The sequence below is a fragment of the Sciurus vulgaris genome (assembly GCF_902686455.1).
Source record: "Sciurus vulgaris genome assembly, chromosome: 15".
Lineage (NCBI taxonomy): Eukaryota > Metazoa > Chordata > Mammalia > Rodentia > Sciuridae > Sciurus > Sciurus vulgaris.
This window is the reverse complement of record NC_136476.1, coordinates 2,013,517-2,032,623: the sequence shown is the minus strand read 5'-3', so window position 1 is coordinate 2,032,623 and position 19,107 is coordinate 2,013,517. Positions and strand designations below refer to the sequence as shown.

At 40.7% G+C, this 19,107-nt stretch overlaps 1 protein-coding gene across 3 annotated transcripts in view; it reads right to left on the bottom strand.

Moving 5' to 3' along the window:
• Positions 1 to 4,743: 4,743 nt before the first annotated feature.
• ISCA1 (iron-sulfur cluster assembly 1) overlaps positions 4,744 to 19,107 on the bottom strand; it is a 28,297-nt gene continuing 13,933 nt past the window's right edge. For 2 of the 3 annotated variants that reach the window (XM_079113381.1, XM_079113382.1), the window contains 2 exons: positions 18,776 to 18,881; positions 14,589 to 16,277 (listed from right to left, as the gene is read on the bottom strand). In XM_079113381.1, coding sequence (XP_078969507.1) covers positions 16,129 to 16,277; positions 18,776 to 18,881 — 255 coding nt within the window. In that variant the 3' untranslated portion in view covers positions 14,589 to 16,128. Of the gene's footprint in view, positions 5,678 to 7,106; positions 7,186 to 14,588; positions 16,278 to 18,775; positions 18,882 to 19,107 lie in introns of those variants that run through there. The other variant, XM_079113380.1, reaches the window with a different exon arrangement.

Sequence of the window (19,107 nt, the reverse complement as noted above, 5' to 3'; positions counted from 1 at the left end):
GTCCCTAATACCTATTGAGCAACTCTCCTAGGATGTACTTTTCCATCCCTGCCATCTAAAAGCTTACATATGACAAAAAAAATTATAAAGGCAAATCCTTTATAATGGCCATTTTAAGGTGTGGCCTTGACAGTATTGCTTGATTTCATCCACACCATTAAATCCCTTCTTTTTTGTCCAGACTCTACAGCTTTGCTACCAGGTGGCACTCCCCAGAAGTTTGCCTCAGTTACTTACTACTTTTTCTTTGATCACTGCACTTTCTCCTTCCTTCCTTCCCTCCCTGAATTTTTGTCTGTCCTTTATATAGAGTATGACAGAATTGATTCAGGAAAATTTAATGTCTGTAATGTGTCAGGTGCAGAATTTAGCCTCAAGATTTCTAAAACTTCTGCAAAGATTTATTGAATACCTGTTGTGAATCCAGGCACTGTTAGTTCCTTGGGATATGCTGATAAGCAGAATACAGATTTCTGTTTATGTGGCAGTTTATATAGTAGAAATCAGGGAGCATTTATGGAAAGCCTACATAGAGTAAATGAATTAATCAGTTTGGAAGTCGTAAGTGCTAAGGAAATAAAATCTATCAGAGTCAAGCTGTTTGGTGTGCTGAGAGGGAGGGTTCCATTTAAGCGGGGCGGTGAGGGTCAACCTCCCTGGGAAGGTGACCTATTGAGAAGTCTATAGGAGGTGAGAGTGAGGCCTGAGAAAAACTAGAGGAAGGGCCTGGGTAGAGGAACCAGCCAGGACAAAGGCCATGTGCTTGGGGGCCTGGAGGAAGAGCAGGTTGCAAGAGAGGGAAGGGGGATGAGAGGTGGGAAGGCAGCAGAGGAGGAAGGAGGGGCTGGGACTCTGGTTGTCCTCAGAGGGAACAGGAGAGCAGTGCAGGCTCTGAGACCGGTCCTGACATCCATTCCTGAGGGAGTGCTCTGGCTACCATGTGGAGAAACTTACTGATAAAATAGGTTGGATATATACTAATGTCACGGCACAGTATGAGTCCACATATATAGAAAATAAAGCCATATATGCACTGTATGATAAGAGAGATGATATGTTTTTCAAGTCAGTATTTATGCCTAGTTGTGAATTCATAGAAAGTCATCTGGAAGGACACTTACCAAATTTCAGTAGAAGAGAGTGAGGGGTAAGGAATGAAAGGAGAGATCAAGTTCTGTAAAAACTCAGACAGCTGGGCACTGTGGTACAGCCTGTAATCCCAGCAACTCAGAAGGCTGAGGCAGGAGGATTGCAAACTTTGTGGCCAGTCTCAGTCACTTAGCAAGGCTCAGTCTCAAAATTAAAAAAATAAGAAAGGCTAGGAGCGTTGCTCAGTGGTAAAATACCACTGGGATCCTCAGTACCAAAACAAAACAACTCTCAAACAGCAAGATTTGATTATCTTCTGGGTTGCTGGAGCCAAGCCACCCCATGCCTTCTTGTTCCATCCATCTCTCCATTTAGTTGTTTCTCTGTGTCCTTTATAATACAGTATGATTTCAAATCAATGAGCAAAAGAAATCATTTTTCCCTTTCAGAGGTGGCTTGCTATTCCATTTCAAAAGCAAGGACTGTTGTGTGAGGGACTCACAAATCAAAGGCAAAATTACAGTGAAAAACAAGAGAATCGGGTACACAGAACTGAGAATGGTGGGGGTGGAGGCAGCGCTCATCCTGGGACCAACCACTCAGGGGATTCTAAAATCTTGCTTATTAGCTCGTTGGTGAGTACATGTTGTTGTTGTTCTAAATCCTTTAAATGGTACACATACATTTTATATTCTGTTTTCACACTTAAGAATACAAGATATTGACTGGAAAGTGGTATTAAGATTTTTTTGTGGTTGTTTTGTTGGTACTTATTGAATCCAGGGCCTCACACATGTTAGGCAAGCACTCTACTACTGAGTCACTTTCCCAGTTCTTTTAATTTTTTACTTTGAGACAGGTTCTCATTAAGTTGCAGAGACTGGCCTTGAACTTGTGATCCTCCTGCCTCAGCCTCCCAAGTAGCAGAGACGTCATTGTACCTGACCCAAAGCATTAAAGTTTTTGAAAATCATTCACTGGAACAAAGCTCCCAGTAGACAATGACCAATTTGGAAACCCCAGGAACTTGATTGTCTTCAGCTTCCCTGCAAGTTCACAAGGGTGTCTTTGGGGAAAGACCAAGAATTTGTCATCTGGAGCATCTGGTTGGACTTCAGAGTGGGCCAGAGATGGTAATCCAGAAAAAATATGGTCAGGAAGGGGTGCTACTATATTTTTTGCATTTTATGTAATTATATCATCAGATTTTCTTGACCCTATAAGTCCTGATTGACATTCTATGCCATTCTTGAGTCATGGTCACCATGTATTTTTATAGATTATTCTGATGTGTAGGATATACATTACTGTTTCCATCACTATTTCAGGCTTCAGCGAATATTATTGAGCCACTGATCTCTTTTTAAAAAGAAACTCGAGTTTAATATAACTCAATCGTACTGATGAAAAACTGGCAATAAACATAAACAAGCAAATGGTATGAAAAATACATTACCCAGGATGAACCGTGTTCTGTCAACTGAATGTTATTTAAGACAATCTGATTAATTCAGTCTTTGGGGAAATGCTCAACATGTAAATATGCAAGAGCTATTGAGAAAACAGAAATTATGTGAAATAATTATAATCTTGCATTTTCAATTGATGAAGTGTGGCTACCACTGTTTCATTGCTTTTTCCTCTGAAATCCCCAGCGTGCTGTGGCCCAGTGGAGAGACTGTTGGATTCCATGCATTGGGATGCTGGTGTAAAGTGAGGTCCTTAGAGAGCAAGAGTTCACAGGGACCTAAGGGTTTCCCTAGGGACAAGCAGGCCCTTTTTACTTCTCCCTCTTGGTCTAATCAGTTGGAGCCAGAATCAATCATAACAAGGTAACAACTGTCCCATCTATTTATTTGTTCGTTTGTTCATTCACTCACTCACTCACTCACTCACTCACTCACTCACTCACTCACTCACTCACTCATTCATTCATTCATTCATTCATTCATTGTGCTAGGGATTGAACCCAAAGGTGTTCTACCACCAAGCAACCATCCCAGTCCTTCATTTTATTGATTGACATTTTGAGACAGGGCCAGCAGGCAGTGGCAACGAGGAGAGTCCTGCGCAGAGCCTCTGGCATGCCCCGTCTCCCCACTCCCGCCCTGGGCCGGGGTTCACTCCTGCTGTTTAACTGCTGCTGTGCTCTGCTGTCCAGAGCGACTGCTTGCTGCTCTGAAGCCCTGAGGGTGTGTCCACCCAGCTCATAGGACATCAGAAACGAAATCCATTGCTGGAACAGTCACTTCAGACAGAACCCGCCAGTGCCCTTGAGGACTTGGGCTCAAAGCTGGCACCTGCTCTCGGGGACACAGTTGCCTCTGTAATGCCCTCAGTGTGGCGCTGGCACGGGCTGCAGGAAGACGCTGCCCTGCCCTCGCTGCAGGAGCCCGAGAGACCCTGTCTCTTGCTCCCAAGCCTTGGAGAGAGGAGTCTGAATCCCTCGTGAATTCGAAATGGTTCACTCTGAAGAAACACCTCTGTCTTCTGGTTTGTGGTACTTATAGAATTTGTTTTCCGTTGAAATTGCCATTTATAAATTTATAGATATGTACTAATTAAGAATTTCTAATTTTTTATTCAATAAAATAAGGAAATACTTACTATGGATTTAAAAATTTTTTTTTTTAAATTTTTTTGAGATGGGTCTTGCTAAGTTGTCCAGGCTGGCCTTGGACAACTCCTGCCTCAGTTTCCAGCTGAGATTACAGGCATGGGCCACCTCATAGAACCATCTTGTCTTTAGATCCTTTCCTCTATCCCTTCTCATTGGCCTTCATCAGCTCTTGCCTGGTGTTTCCTGGCTGATTTCCCTGGATTCCTTAGCCTAGAATCTGTCTTCCCATAGATTCTCTTGTCTTACACAGTAACTGGCCCTCAGTAAGTACAGATGGTCCTCAGCTTATGCTGGTTCAATTTGAGATTCTTTGACTTTATTACCGTGGGAAAGTGACACACATTCAGTAGAAACCATACTTTGCTTTTGAATTAGGATCCATTTCCAGACTAAAAACATGCATTGCTCTATCACAAGGGCAAACAGCTGACAGACACTCTACAGCATGCTGTTGCTAAGCTGTGGTGTTGGATAGGTTAACTGTAGTCAATGCATTGTTGACATAGGATATTTTCAAATTATGGGTTTATCAGGATATAACCCCAGTACAAGCTGAGAAGCAGTTGTATAGGTCTTTTGCCAGGGCTGTGAGAGGCAAACTAAATGCAAATTGATTGTGGAATACAGTTTGCACTATTGATTATAACATAATCAGAACTGAAAACATGGAACTATTGGATTTGGCACCTCAGCAAGGGGAAGAGTAAGGACGCTAGCCAAGAACAGTTTGGTGAAGGGGTTTTGCTTATCTACCCAATGTGTTGGGGAGGTGACAGTTTGTCATAGGGCCTTGGAAACTGGCAGTGGGAGGTTTCTCAGGTACCCTGCTGGTTCTGAGTGGGTGGGGAGAACTCATCCATCCTGATGAGATGTTAGATAAAGACTTTCTACTGGTACACATTAAAAATGACCTATATTGAACGCTTTATAGGAAAAATGAACTTGGAGGTAGAATATGAAATTCTCAACTCCCGCCTTCGTCTGAAATAACTGCTTTTAAAATGCAGTTTAGGGGCTAGAGTTATAGCTTGGTGGTAGAACATTTGCCTAGCATGTACAAGTTCCTGGATTTGATACCTCAATACCACAATTAATTAATTAATGAAATATTAGAAATACTGAATTTTCTTAGGTATAAGCAACTATTCTACCCAATATTCTAATGCTAATTTAATGAAAGCCTTATTTTTAAAAAAATTAACACACAATATTTTTAGAGCACTTCCTAGTTTTACAGAAAAATTGGTCAGAAAGTATAGTATTTCCCACTTACCCCTCCCTCTCACCATATATGCAGTTTCCCCTATTATAGTTTCTGTAGTGATTTGTTATAATACACTGATTTGTTATAGATATGATTTTATTATATATTTGTCATAATAGATGAACCAATATTGGTAAATTATTAAAATAAAGTCCATAGTTTATATTAGGGCTCACTCTTCTTTTTCTTAATGGTAAAAAAAAAAAATATATATATATATTTAGAATTAGCTGGCTGGACTATTTAGATGAGCATGATAATTAGGAGCCAGTTGAATTCCTGTTTCTCCTCTCCATCAGGTCTGATCAGGGTGTTGACCTTGGAGACACCAGGGTCACAGAGCTTCTCCACAACCTGTTTGAACTGGTCTTTTTGGCCTTGATCTCCTCAATGAGCCTCTATTTTCTTCATGGTGGACTCAGTAGTGAGGGGAACTTGATGGCATAGTGACCAAGCTTGTTTTTATTGGGGTTGCTCTTCTGAGGGTATCTGGGCTGCCTCTAGAGGCAATGTCCTGGGTCACAGAAATTTGGCGATGCCAGATCTTCTTTTTGTGACTGTGGACACCTTTCAGCACTGCCTTCTTGATCTTAAAAGGCTTTGCTTTGGCTTCACCTTTGGGAGGGGCAGGAGTCTCTATCGTTGCTTTTTGTGTCAACTGAGTGAATAGGATCCAGGGCTCACTCTTGATGGAAATTCTGTGACTTTTGACAAGTGCACAAAGACAAGTATTCATGGGTATGTATCATAAACTATTGCAGAAGAGTTCTAGTGCCTGGAAAACCCCATGTCCACTTCTTTTTTTTTTTTTTTTTTCAGTACTAGGAATTGAATCTAGGCCCTTGCATATGCTAGATAAATGCTCTACCACTGAGTTACATATCTAGTCCTTTTCCATTTTATTTTGAGAGAACATCTTATTAAGTTGCCCAGACTGGCCTCTAACCTACAATCCTCCTGCCTCAGCCTCCTGAGTAACTAGGATTACAAGTATATAGTAATAGGCCTGGCTTGCGTTCTAACTTTTTCTTTCCATAAGCCACTTTGGGTTATGTGACTTACAAAAGAATTATAATCAAGATTCACTCTTGCTCAAAACCAGGAGTAACTTTTCTGGCCCACAAAATAAAAACTCATTAGCTTCCAGTACAGGGCTCTTCCTACTCCCAGACAACTTCACCTGTGTCCTCTTCTACTCCCCTTTCAGGTGGCTTTGGCCCAACAGTGGTACTTTCTGACATCCCCCCCACTTTCCCTCAGTCTCCCACTTCTGTGCCTGCCTGTACTTCTCTTCTCACATGGAGACCCTCTGTGTCATCTCTTGGCTGCAAAAGCCCAGTTCCAGAGCTGTTCCTACAGCCTTCTCTGTTCCCTCATGGCCGTTACCTTCCTGCTCTCTAGACATTCCTAACTCAGAGTCTCTGTGTCTCTTCGGTAGCATTTGTTTTCCATCTTGCTCGGTTGTATGTGCCTTATTTACCCTAGGTGGGCGTAACGGGTAAGAGAACATGCTCTGAAATCAGAGGCCTTCTCGTTAGCCTTCAACCTCAGTAGCAAGTACAAGACTGTCAAATGTGGGTGATAAGGATGATGTGAGGAATAAATGAGCTAATTCATAAAGAGTGTTTACAAGACTCTCTGACCCTTAGAGGAAGTCTCATGAATGTTAGCTATTTAATTAGCACCTACTATGGTTTGTCCCCTCTGAAACTCATGCTGAAATTTGATTGCCTTTGTAGCAGTGCTGGGAGGTTGGGCCTTTAAGAAGTTGTTAAGAGGGGTTAATGCCTTTCCTACAATAGTGGAGTAGAAATGAGAGCGGGTTGTTTTAGATAGAGCAAGACCACCCCTCCTGCTCTCTTTTTGCATGCCCTTCTGTTTTCTCATCATGTTATGATGCAGCAATAAGGCCCTCAGATTTAGCTGCTTGATCTTGAACTTCCCAACCCTCTAGAACTGAGAGCCAGATAAACCTGTTTTCTTTATAAAGCACCCAGCCTCAGGTATTTTGTTGTCACAACACAAAACAGACTAACACAGACACAATTGGGACAGCTTGGTTGCCTCAGGAAAGAGCCTAGTGATCTTCATCAGAGGATGCCTGTCTTTATAGAAGAGGAAAAGAATTGGCACCTGGTGCAGGTAAGTTGCAGTTTGGCTTCTCCTGGTTTGCTTCGTGGTGGCAGCAGCACTTGATGTGTAGGATGGAATCCTGAAATGAAAGAACCAGACTTCTAAAGATAGAAACACAGAGAAGTGGACACCTACAGCACAAGAACCTAAAGGAGGAAGAACGGATTTCCTTCCAACTGTGCCCACCCTCTATGTGGACACTCATTTCTACTCTATGTCCTTTGATGCAGTGAGTGGTTACTCCTCCATTCTTTCTCTAGGGAACTGGTAAGTTTACTAGATGGGATTCTAGATGAGTCTGGAAGCACTGGCCAGGGCTCACCAGTCTTAGTGTGTCTGTGGGTGCTGCTGGCAGCCTGAAATGTAAGACTGCACATAAGAAGGAAAGAGGGCAGAAAAGATGCTGTGTGGATGGCAGTAGGGGTAGGAGAGGGTAGAGAGGATCAGAAACGGTAAAATTCCATCCAAAATATTTGCATTTGGATGAAGATGTGGCTGCCCGGTGATAAAGCACATGCCTATATTCACGAGATCCTGGCCTTGGTCCCTAGTACCCCCGCCCCCCCCGCCCGCCCCACACACACACGGAAGGGAGGGAAGGGCTCACATGGAAAGCTGCCTATGTTTAACGCTAGGGTCCCAAGCTTTGTGGGCGATCCCCAGAGAACTGTACGTGTTTAGGGACCTTTTGGTTGGAAGGATCGTGACCTTACTGGTGGCCTTAAGGACTGACAGCTCTGTTGGACTAGGGAGAGGCAGCTTTGGACTGCCAGTTGGACCAGTTCATGTCTTACCACCATTCAGTTTGGTCCAAAATAGACCGCTTGTCCCTGTGCCTTGGTTCTGGAAAAGGGGAGAGGAAGCTCTCTAGTAGTTTTTCATTTCCTCCCCTCTCATATTCTTGTCTGTCTCTACACTCTCAAGACTGGATGTATGGAGAGGGAGGAGAAAGGAGGCCAGGCAGGGGAGCAGAGCGAAGCCAGAGCCCAGTGACATTGGGAACATGGCAGGAGAAGGAAGGGGGATTGCAAGCACAAGGCCCTGGGTTCAATCCCCAGCACGGAGAAAAAAAAAAAAAAAAAAAAAAAAAAGAATCAGAAGGAAGGGGAATGGAAGGCTAGGGAGAGAGGGCCGTTAGTGTGATGGCCAGAGAGAATGACGAAGATGTGCAGGCTGAGTCATGACCAACTGGCTTCCAGTTTCCTGTGACCATCCTTAAAGGAGATAAAAGAACCTCCCTACAGCCAGAAATGAGCCCAAACACCGTGTCATCTCTCAGCTCTCATCTTTCCATCTCCTCCCCACCACCCTCCTCAGCCCAACCTCCCTGTCAAGCCCAGACTGGCTTCATTTCCACTTTTTCAGGTTCCCATAGTGTCCCGGGACTCCGTCTATCACTGCATTTACCATGTGCTTTACAATTACCTTTCTTTGGTGGTCATCTGTCATGAATCTCTGCAATCTAAGGGCAGTGACTGAGTCTCATTCATCCTGTAGCCCTAAGATTCAGCTCTGAACTTGGTCCTGAGTGGTAAGTGAGTAAATGTTCATTGTGACATTTGGACACCCTCAAGGTCACACAAACAGCTATGTGGCAAAGAGGGGCAGAGGATTATCTTCCTGTGTGAGGGTAATGGGTAGGTGGAGAGAAGAGGATGGAGAGGAATTTTTTTAAATCTTTTTTTTAAATTGTACAATGGACACAATACCTTTATTTTGTTTGTTTTTATGTGGAGCTGAGGCTTGAACCCAGTGCCTCACACATGCCAGGCATACACTCCCCCACTGAGCCACAATCCCAGCCCAGCATTTTTTTTTTAAACAGTGTACATTAAATACCTGAACCGTGACTATAACTTCTACTCAGTCAAGTTTTCCTTCTACAAACATGGGAAAGTGCAGAGGAGAAATTGGGCCTGTCCAGATGTGGGGAGAAGTGGGTGGGGCAACATGGCCATGCTAATTATCTACCTGAGCCATGCAGCTATGCTCTGAACTTGCTCTCATTTCTTGGGAGATTCTTGTAGGAATCACTGAGAATTTTGCTGAAGGAGCTTTCTATAGTTTGAAGGTGAACCCCGATTCATGCAGTGGAAGTTTAAATCCCCAAATTCATATTTTGATGGTTTTGGAGGCAATGCCTTTGGGAGGCTATTAGGGTAAGGTAAAGACATTGGGGTGGGGCTCCCTTTAGTGGCTTCATAAGAAAAGCAAGAGAGACCTGAATTTGCACACTCCATGTGATGCCTTCTGCCATGTTAGGATGCAAAAAGAAGACCCTCACCAGATGTGGCTCCTCTATCTTGGACATCCCAGCCTTTGGAACTGTAAGAAATAAATTTATTTTCTTTATAAATTACCCAGTGTCCGGTATTCTACTGTAGCAATACAAAGTGAACTAAGACACAACCACTTCCCCAGAATGGAATCTACTATGTAATTAAGTAGTCTAAATTAATTGGGAGTTGCCAACTTAAAAAAAATCGGCAACATTAAATTGATCATATTATACATAACATAAAATTGACCATATTTTTCAATTTTAAATGTGAAGTTCAATGGCATTAAGTACATTCACATTGTCATGCAACCATCACCAACATTAATCTCCAGAACTCTCTTTGTCTTATAAAATGGAACTTGGTACTCATTAAACAATAACTCCCCATCCTCTTCTTCCCTGTCTCTGGTAACCTGTTTTTCACTTTCTGTGTTTATGAATTTGACTATCCTAGGTACCTCATGTAAGTTAGAATTACAGAGTTATTTGTCTTTTTGCAACTGGCTCATTACACTTAGCATAGGTCTTCAAGGGTTATCCATGTTGTATCCTTCCTTTTTAAGGTTGAATAATACTCCATTGTATGCATGTCACATTCTGTTCTTTGATGGACTCTTGAACTACTTGTACCTTTTGGCTATTATGAATGATGCTTCTGTGGACATAGGTAAACAAGAAAGTCAATGACTTTAAAAATTTGATAAATATAGAAAATCTTAGATATGTTTTGATATTGACATAACATTTGATAGATGGTCATGTAATTTATCAGCCAAATATGGTCACTCTGAGAGGGAATTTAACCAAATGTGACCACTGCCAATAATTTTGCTGGGATAATAGGCATATATTAGAATTGTCCGTGGAAAACGAGGCTATGGGCTCACCTTCACCTTCGGATATGTAATAGTGGCATTAACACTAAACAAACATAAGGGCTTAGGGTGCAGCTCAGAGGCAGAGCACTTGCCTAGCATGTGCAAGGAGTCCCTGTGGACCTTCCAGGTGACTGGGTTTTGCTGGCTAAGACAGTGGTGGATGTATTGGGAACCCTGGTGATCAAGAAACTACAAAGTGAAAATAGGGTTGAGGATTCCTAAGATATTTTCAACATGTTACATGTCCAAAAGAAATCATGTAAAGGATGAACATCCCTAATCCAAAAATTTGAAGTAAAAAATATTTCAAAATCTGAAACTTTTGAGCGCTGACATGATGGTACAAATGGAAAATTCTACCCGACCTGTTGTGATGGATTACAGTTAAAACACAGGTGCACTAAAAAATATTATATAAAATTACCTTCAGACTATGTAAAGGTGAATATAAAACATAAATGAATTTTGTGTTTAGATGTGGGTTCCATCCCCAAGATAGCACATTATGTATATGTAAATATTCCAAAATCCAAGAAACTCTGAAATTCAGAACATTTCTGGTCCTAAGCATTACAGATAGGGAATGCTGCACTGTGCAGTACTTAAAAAGCTAAAACTGCGGGAAATGTTCCTGGCTTTGTAGTTATGTCACCTACAGGTGGCATTAGAGGTGCATCCCAGACTGATAATAAATCCTGAACCCTACAGGGGTGCTTAGTGAAAATAATTGTGGGCACCATTATTTCAACCAGGCCCATCTGGAGAGAAGTATTTTAAAACCGCGCTATTCAAAGGTGGTGTGCAGAACAACAGGATTGGCTTCACGAGGGTTTTGGCTAGAAATACAGAATCCCAGATCCCACTCCAGAACTTGGGGATCAGAATCTGCTTTTTGACAGGATCCCCAGGATTTGCTTGCACCTCAAAGTCTGAGAACTGCTTTAAGACGTGCAACCTGGGCTGGGGATATCGCTTAATAGTATAGCACTTGCTTAGCCTGCCCAGGCTCTGGGTTCCATCCCTAGTACTACAAGACTAAAACAATACATAAAAGGAATTCAAGTGCCTGTAATGCGTGACTGGGGAGACTGAGGCAGAGGATTACAAATTTGAAGCCAGCCTCAGCAACTTAGTGAGGGCCGAAGCAACTGAGCAAGATTGTCTCAAAATAAAAAATAAAAAGGGCTGGGGATGTAGCTCAGTGACAAAGCCCCCCCGGGTTCAATCCCCAGTACCAAATCATCCAACCAACCCCTCAAACACCAAAAACTGAAAAGATAAATACAAAAAAAGGGACTGGGGCTGTGGCTCAGTGGTGGAGCACTTGCCTCACAACTGCAGGGCTCTGGTGTTCGATCCTCAGCACCACATACATACACATACTGTGTCCATCTATAAAACTAAAAAATACTTAAAAAAAAAAAAGGAATCCATGGAAAATAATAAATGGGATTGGAAGTAGTGGAATGGCTCTCAGGCTATGGAAGGAGGAGTTAAGTAGTGCTGGTACAGAGCCATTGCCCAGTCGAAGGTCAAATTCAGTGCCTTATCCATAATAAATGTAGCCTTTGCCAATGGGGAGTGAGGAAGAACCATCCCAGGGACTTCACAACCACATGGGCTCAGCATCTCAAAAGAGGTCCAGGGTAGGGTGGCTCTCTCTTTTCCAGCCTGGTGAGGCCCACCTCTATGGGGTTGGCTTTTCAAAACAGTTCTCTGAGTAAGGCAGGTTTCTCTGTAGCTAATCAGCCACTGAGAGAATAAAATTTCTCCATATAACTACATTTGCAAATCACTTATAATTCTCTCAAATAAGTTACTGTGGTCATTTGTTTGCTGGATATAGAGCAAATTTTCCCTAGATTTTAACATGGGACAATTTTCTAATTGTGTCAAAATTCTTATTTCCCTAAATTCTTGTTCTGATTGATATATTCCATTAGCACATTATCTATACAGCACAGGAAAACAAGTAAAAGGGATGAGAATGATGAAGTATTGATTTTCTTAACAGATTCTTATGTGTAGTTATCAATCCCCAAACATCTTGATTGTTGTACAAGTGGAGAAATGAACTAAGAGAAATTATGCCACAAAAATACAGAAACCTTGATTAAAAGCCAGATCTATCTGAACCCAAAACCTACACCTTTCCGTGCCCACACCCCTGCCTGCACTACCTCATACTGGCTGTTTTGATGCCTCTGGTCCATGTCACATCTGCCTTGAGGCTCAAATGAAACAGTGCTAAGGCTCAGCTTAACATCACAGGCTTTTGTATTTCCTGACCTCTCAGAGATGAAAGCATGACAAGAAAGGTTTTTTTTTTGAGGCATTTCCTGCTGAATAAATCTTAGGAAGTACTGGGAAACTTAGGGATGTCTGATGTCTGATCTTGTAGGGGTTTTTGTTTTTTGGGGTTTTGTTTTTGTTTTTTTTTTTTTTGGTACTGGGAACTGAACCCAGGGGCACTTTACCACTGAGTTACATCACCAGTGCTTTTTATTTTTTGAGACAGGGTCTCACTAATTTGCTGAGGTTGGCCTCAAACTTGAGATCTTCCTCCCTTATCTTCCCACGTTGCTGGGATTATAAGCATATGCCACTGCTCCCAACTCTTTAGGAGGGTTTTTCAACACCCCTACCCTCTTTTCCTCTTTGATAAAAAGATATCTTGTAGGACCAGCAACAGGGGGGCTGGGAGATGCTCTGAAGAACAAAGCACAGCAAGCTTCTGAAATTCTTTAAGGGGTATTTTTAACTACCCTATGACCTCATCCATTCAATTTAGCATGCTGATAAGGAAGAGTGGGCTTCTACCAGCAATCTTGTAAAGCAAGAGATCTGCCACTCAAGTCTTCATGTCACCTAGGGACACTACCAAATGACATTATGGTACAAGGATATCCAGGGTCTGTGAGTGGAGTGTGGATGAATGTGAGACAAGGCAAACAAAATCTTCCTACTTAGGGCTCAAGTTTGCATGGTATGGTCCCTGTTATAGCTTGTAGGAAAGGCCATTTTGCAAAAAAATAATGATGTGCTAAATTAATATTAAAGGACAGATTCAGTTCGTGTCTTTAATTTTTCCATATTGTGGGATACAAAACCCCAAACCAAAAAACTAAGTTACTGCTTGTACTGGTATAAACAAGTTAAAAAATAATCTCATCATCCAGCCCATTCTGCACTGCAGAAGTGCCAGGTTGACACTTCTGAATGCAATGGTTTTCCGATGAGTCCCTTGTAAATATTCTCAGTACTGCCAACACCTACAGAACTCATACAAAGTCAGATGTCCCAGATCTTCTACCTCATCCTCTATCCTTGAGTCTCGCTCTCCTTAGTGCTTCTTTATAGACTTTTAAAAAATCTTTTTTTGTTTGGTTCATTCTCTTCCCCAAATCTCATATCTTTTCAAACTCAACTCCTCGGTCATGATCTCTAGGATACGTTTGTACAAGTCCATCCTCTCTGTACTGGTTCTTACAATAGGCCCATTCGGAGAACTGGACTTAGAGCTGGGGGTGGTGGTGCCTGCCTGTAATTCCAGGAATTTAGGAGGCTGAGATAGGAGGATGGGCAACTTAGCAAGATGGTCTCAAAATAAAACATAAGAAGGGCAGGGAATGTAGCTCAGTGGTGATTAAATCCCCAGTAGACACACACACACACACACACAGGAGCACAGGGCCTGGAGCCAGAGGGCATCGGTGTTAATCCTGACATGGCCATTTACATTACTTGAGTGAAATATTTTGTTCTTGTTGCTATAGATTCTCATGTAGATAAAGACAGTAAGTAGGCTTACTTCTCTAGCTGTTATGAAAATATAAGAACAGTTCCTGGCATGCAGTAAGTGTGCGATGAACATCATTAGGAACATTTACCATATTGATTGATACTCTGCACTGGAGTCTGCCTCACTGATCAACTCTAAGATCTCTGATGCCCAGGACAGTTTGTTATCTGTGAAACTTTGAGGCTAATGGAAAGCCAGGGCTAATTACTGTGCCTGAAGTTAAGTTAGTGCCGTCTTAGAGGAAGTGAACATGAAGCTTGGGTGACAAAGGGAAAAGCATTCTTGATGGGAATGTTCTTCCTTCCTGAAGATATAAAGGGAGGCCATCTATGTGTGAGGCTGGACAGTGCAGTGTGGATGGTTGTTAAACAGCAGGGCTATTTGGTGATGAGAACAATCTGAGGAGATCTCTTGGAATGTGTGGAGACTGGGCAAAAAAAAAAAGAAAAAAAAGAAGGTAATTTTTCATTAGTAGCTTTAGCAGCTACTACCCAAACCCTCTCCCTCAACAAGAAAAAACATTTTTATGATCATATAGAGGCCACATTTTTTAATTGATAACTCAATCTCTACATACAGTATTGCACAAATTATGAGTAGATCAACAATTATATTAACAATACAAACTCATGAACATTTACATAGAACTGCTGTTCTAGGTTTTGGTGCATTTTGTGCCAGGTACTTTCGTAAGTGGGACAACCACAAAGGAACTCAGCTACTTTAATTCATGAGAATCAGTTTTCAAAAAAAGTATATGTATATCATCTTTGAGAATATTTAATATGTCAAGCCCAGGGAAATCAGTAGACTAAGTGACAAAAGGACTACTTTAAAAGAACAGTTGGTGACCAAAATATTAGGTTACAATACTGTTTAAAAATTTTAGTAATTGGACTTAGGAACCAGAAAGTGTACACATACTGAGAATTTTAAGAAAAGACCCCCATGTTCTGTTTTATAATTACTACTACACCCCAAAAGAATGGAGTGGGCTGGGCTGCTATATCTTCTTTGCTACTGTAGACCACTGTTTAAAGAAGGTGGTAACAATAGTTTTAAAATAAGATTTGTCCCTCTCAAAATAAAAAAAAACTAATAGGATCTCATCAACTTACAAAGGAAACTATCCAAATATTGATCACATTAAGCCGACTACTATTGTCCTTCACTGCCTCGGAATGCTGAGCACAAGTGTTCCCTATGAGGCAGAGGTGATGGGGTATAGCCCCAGCTCTCTTGTAGTTTGCAGACCCATGTGGACAAATGTCCTTCAGCTTCCCTGGGGTTTGTCTCTTCCCACACAGAATTAAGAGGGGTGAACTAGATGGCTCTTAAGAGTCCTTCCAACTAAAAGGATCTAAGTCAGCTTTGAGCAGATTTTTAGGGTGGCCAAAAAATAGGTCATAAAACAGGTGGATAAAATATTCCTCACTTTTTGATCCCATCACTTGGAACTATTTTGCACTACAGTTCAAGGAAATCTTTTCCCAGTATTGTTGAAGGGTACAAAAACAAGGCATTTGACAATGAAATTTTTAATGAAAATGTAAAAAAGGTCATGCCAATTTGGGTAGAAAAACAATGCACTGCCATGTTACTATCAGTAGTCAGGCCTTCTCACCTCTGAATTTTGGGAACCATTAATCTTGTTGAGAAAAGGCAGACAGAAATGCACATTCAAGCCATTTGACAGAAATCTAGCAAGCACACACCTGTTAACCTGTTTTGAGAATTACTGTCAGGGAAGCAGCATTAACTGGTTCTAACAGAAAAGATAAACGAGAGTTAAGTGTAGGGTAGGATTTTTTTTTCTTTATATAACAATGATCCAAAAGGAGCAATGGCTTCTCACTTTCTGTCCCATATGGAGAATACAAACATCATTTCTTCTGGAATCTAACATACTGGCTTCATTTTCAAAATGCATCACTTTATTTTCCCCACAAGGTGGTCACACATTATAAACCTTAGGCATGTGACAGTCACATGATTTCTTCAGCAAGCTCCAAGGTTTCAGCAAGCCTTCCTGGAGTTTACAGCCAGAGGAATCCTGAGGTTTCAAATATTAAAGCTTTCTCCACAGCCACAAGTTCCTTTGATGTTTGGGTTATTGAAGACAAACTCACTGGATAATTTGTCTTCAACATAGTCCATTTCTGTTCCTAAAAGTGTCAGCTGTGCTTTCTTTTCGATGAACACTCTGACTCCTTGGGGAAAAGAAAACATGGGTCATATAAAGCCTGCAGCCTGTGGAATCTGCTGATTCAAAGTATAGTGAACTTTAAATAGTAACCACCAGCTGGGCACAGTGATGCATGCCTGTAATCCCAGTGGCTTGGGAGGCTGAGGCAGGAGGATCAGGAGTTCAAAGCCAGCCTCAGCAAAGTGAGGTGCTAAGCAACTTAGTGAGACCCTGTCTCTAACTGAAATACAAAATAGGGTTGGGGATGTGGCTCAGTGGCCATGTGTCCTTGAGTTCAATCCCCGGTGCCCTAAATAAATAAATAAACAAATAAATAAATAGTAAACATCGACAAAATTCAACAGGAATCTTCTGAATACGTTTCAAAGTTGGTGACCGAATTCAGTTCTTGGTTTGGTCACAGACTTTGATACCTACCTGAAAAAAGAACTGAAGATATAAACTCAGTTTTAGAATAGCTGAGATTAAATAATTATACTAATGAAAAGCACTCAGAGCCTGACAGGGTGTGCATTCCTGTAATCCCAGTGACTTGGAAGTGTGAGGCAGAAAGATTTCAAGTTTGAGGCTAGCTTGTAAGATTACAAATTTGGGTAACTTAGTCACATACTGTCTCAAAATAAAAATTAAGAAGGCTGGGGATGTGGCTCAGAGGTAAAGTGCTTGCACAGCATGCATGAAGCCCTGAGTTTGATCCCCAGCAATGAAAAAACAAACAAAAAACCCTCCACCCATTTCCTGTCAACTTTCTCTGTCCCAATTATATAAGGGAAGGTAGTTTTACACAAGTAAATTCCATGACAACTGTGCAAAACTATCATCTGCCTTTACTTCATTTTTTTTTTTTTTTTCAATTTGCAACATGAAGAAAATATGTATATTCTCAGTGACTGTTTTGTAAGGATGGAGCCAATAAAATTTACGGATACCTTGCAATGTGATCTATATTATGTATGTATATGATGTAGATAGAAGTCAACATCTTGGCAAATACAATCAATTTAAAAAGCTTTCTTCCTTATAAAAACTGAATCATTACCTAAATATGAACTGTATGTAAATACAGGTCTTCTCTTCTATAAGAATAAAATCTTAAAAGTTTATGACATTTTGAGTCAGTCTCAAAAATAATTTAAAATATTAACAAACATATAATGGGGGGTGGGAGGGGTTAGTGTTAGGGTTAGGTTTAAGGTTAAGGTTAAGGAGGGGGGCAAGAATGGAGGAAGGAAGGACTGTATAGAGGGAAAAGAGGGGTGGGAGGGATGGGGGGAAGGAAAAAAAATAACAGAATGAATCAAACAACATTACCCTATGTAAATTTATGATTACACAAATGGTATGCCTTGACTCTATGTACAAATAGGGAAACAACATGTACCCCATTTGTTTACAATTAAAAAAATAAATAAATAAAAAATAAATAAAATATTAACAAATATCTTTCTTGATTAGTAATTCGGTTTAATAAGAAAAAAAAAACACCTAAGAATCTAGACCATGTCCTCCCATGTAGGCAAGGCCCACAAACTAGCCCAGAGCACACCTTCAATGCAGAAAACCACCATGGCAAAACCCATGAAGACTCCAGTTCTCCCACAGTTGTAACATTTTTAATCTTCCTTTAAATAGGTTTTTATCAAATCCTTGGTTGGGAGATTTGGGGCCACATATATTAAAAACCAGAAAATTTTAATAAAAATTGGAAAACAGAATTTCTCAAAAGTATGAGTTTAAAAAAGCATTACTTACTTGACATAAACGTAAAACTGTCACTCACACAAAAATGGTTGGTTCACTTTCAAGTTTAAAAATCTTTCTGGACACAATGAACGATGACCTTTCAGAGCTGAAACAACTTACCCACTAAGCTATCAGTTATTAAAAGCACAGCCTCTGGAGAGAATTGAATTGATTAGGTTTACATTTCATTGGATGTTTAAACATTCACTGAGTGACCTTGGACTAATTATTTAACCTCTCCATACCTCAATTTCTTTAACAGAAAACAGGTATAATAAATAAGCAAACAAATGAACAAAACCAAAACCAAAAAAAAAAAAAAAAAACCCAAATTAGGAAAAAAAAAAAAGAAGAAAACAGGCACAAAGGTATAACATGGCATCATCCTCATTAAGTTGCTGTGTACAATCATATAACATATTAAAGTTCATCAAACAACACTAAGCATAGAGTGAGCACTATTTATATAATTTCTATTCTCATCATTAATTCATTCTTTTTTTTTTTTTGGTACTGGGGATTGAACCCAGAGGCACTTTATCACTAGGCTACATCCCCAGTCCTTTTTATTTTTTATTTTGAGACAGTGTTTCGCTAAATTGCTTAGAGTCTCAATTGCTGGCTGGTCTTGAACTTGTGATCCTCCAGTCTCATCCTCCTGAGTCACTGGGATTATAGGCCGTACCACCATGCCTGGCTATAAGGTTAAAAATTTTAAGCAAAACAAAGTATCCAGAAAAAAATCTGTCAAAAACTTACCATCTTGAACAACTTCTTCATCAGAATCTCCTTTTGTCTTTGTATATTCCAGCGTGTAAGAGAGGCCATTACAGCCCCTAGTACGGACACCGACTTTCACACCTACCTGAAAAAGAATTGAAAATATAAACTTAGTTTTAAAGCTTATCAGATAGATTAAATAATCGCACAAGTTAAAAAAAAAAAAAATGGCTACTTATTACTATTAATTTTCTCATAAGCTAACAAATAAATAATAGATTTTTTGTTATAAAATGTCTCTGTAGGAGCAGAGTATGGTGGTACACATCTGTAGTCCTAATTTGAAGTCAGTTTTGGCAACCCATCTTGAA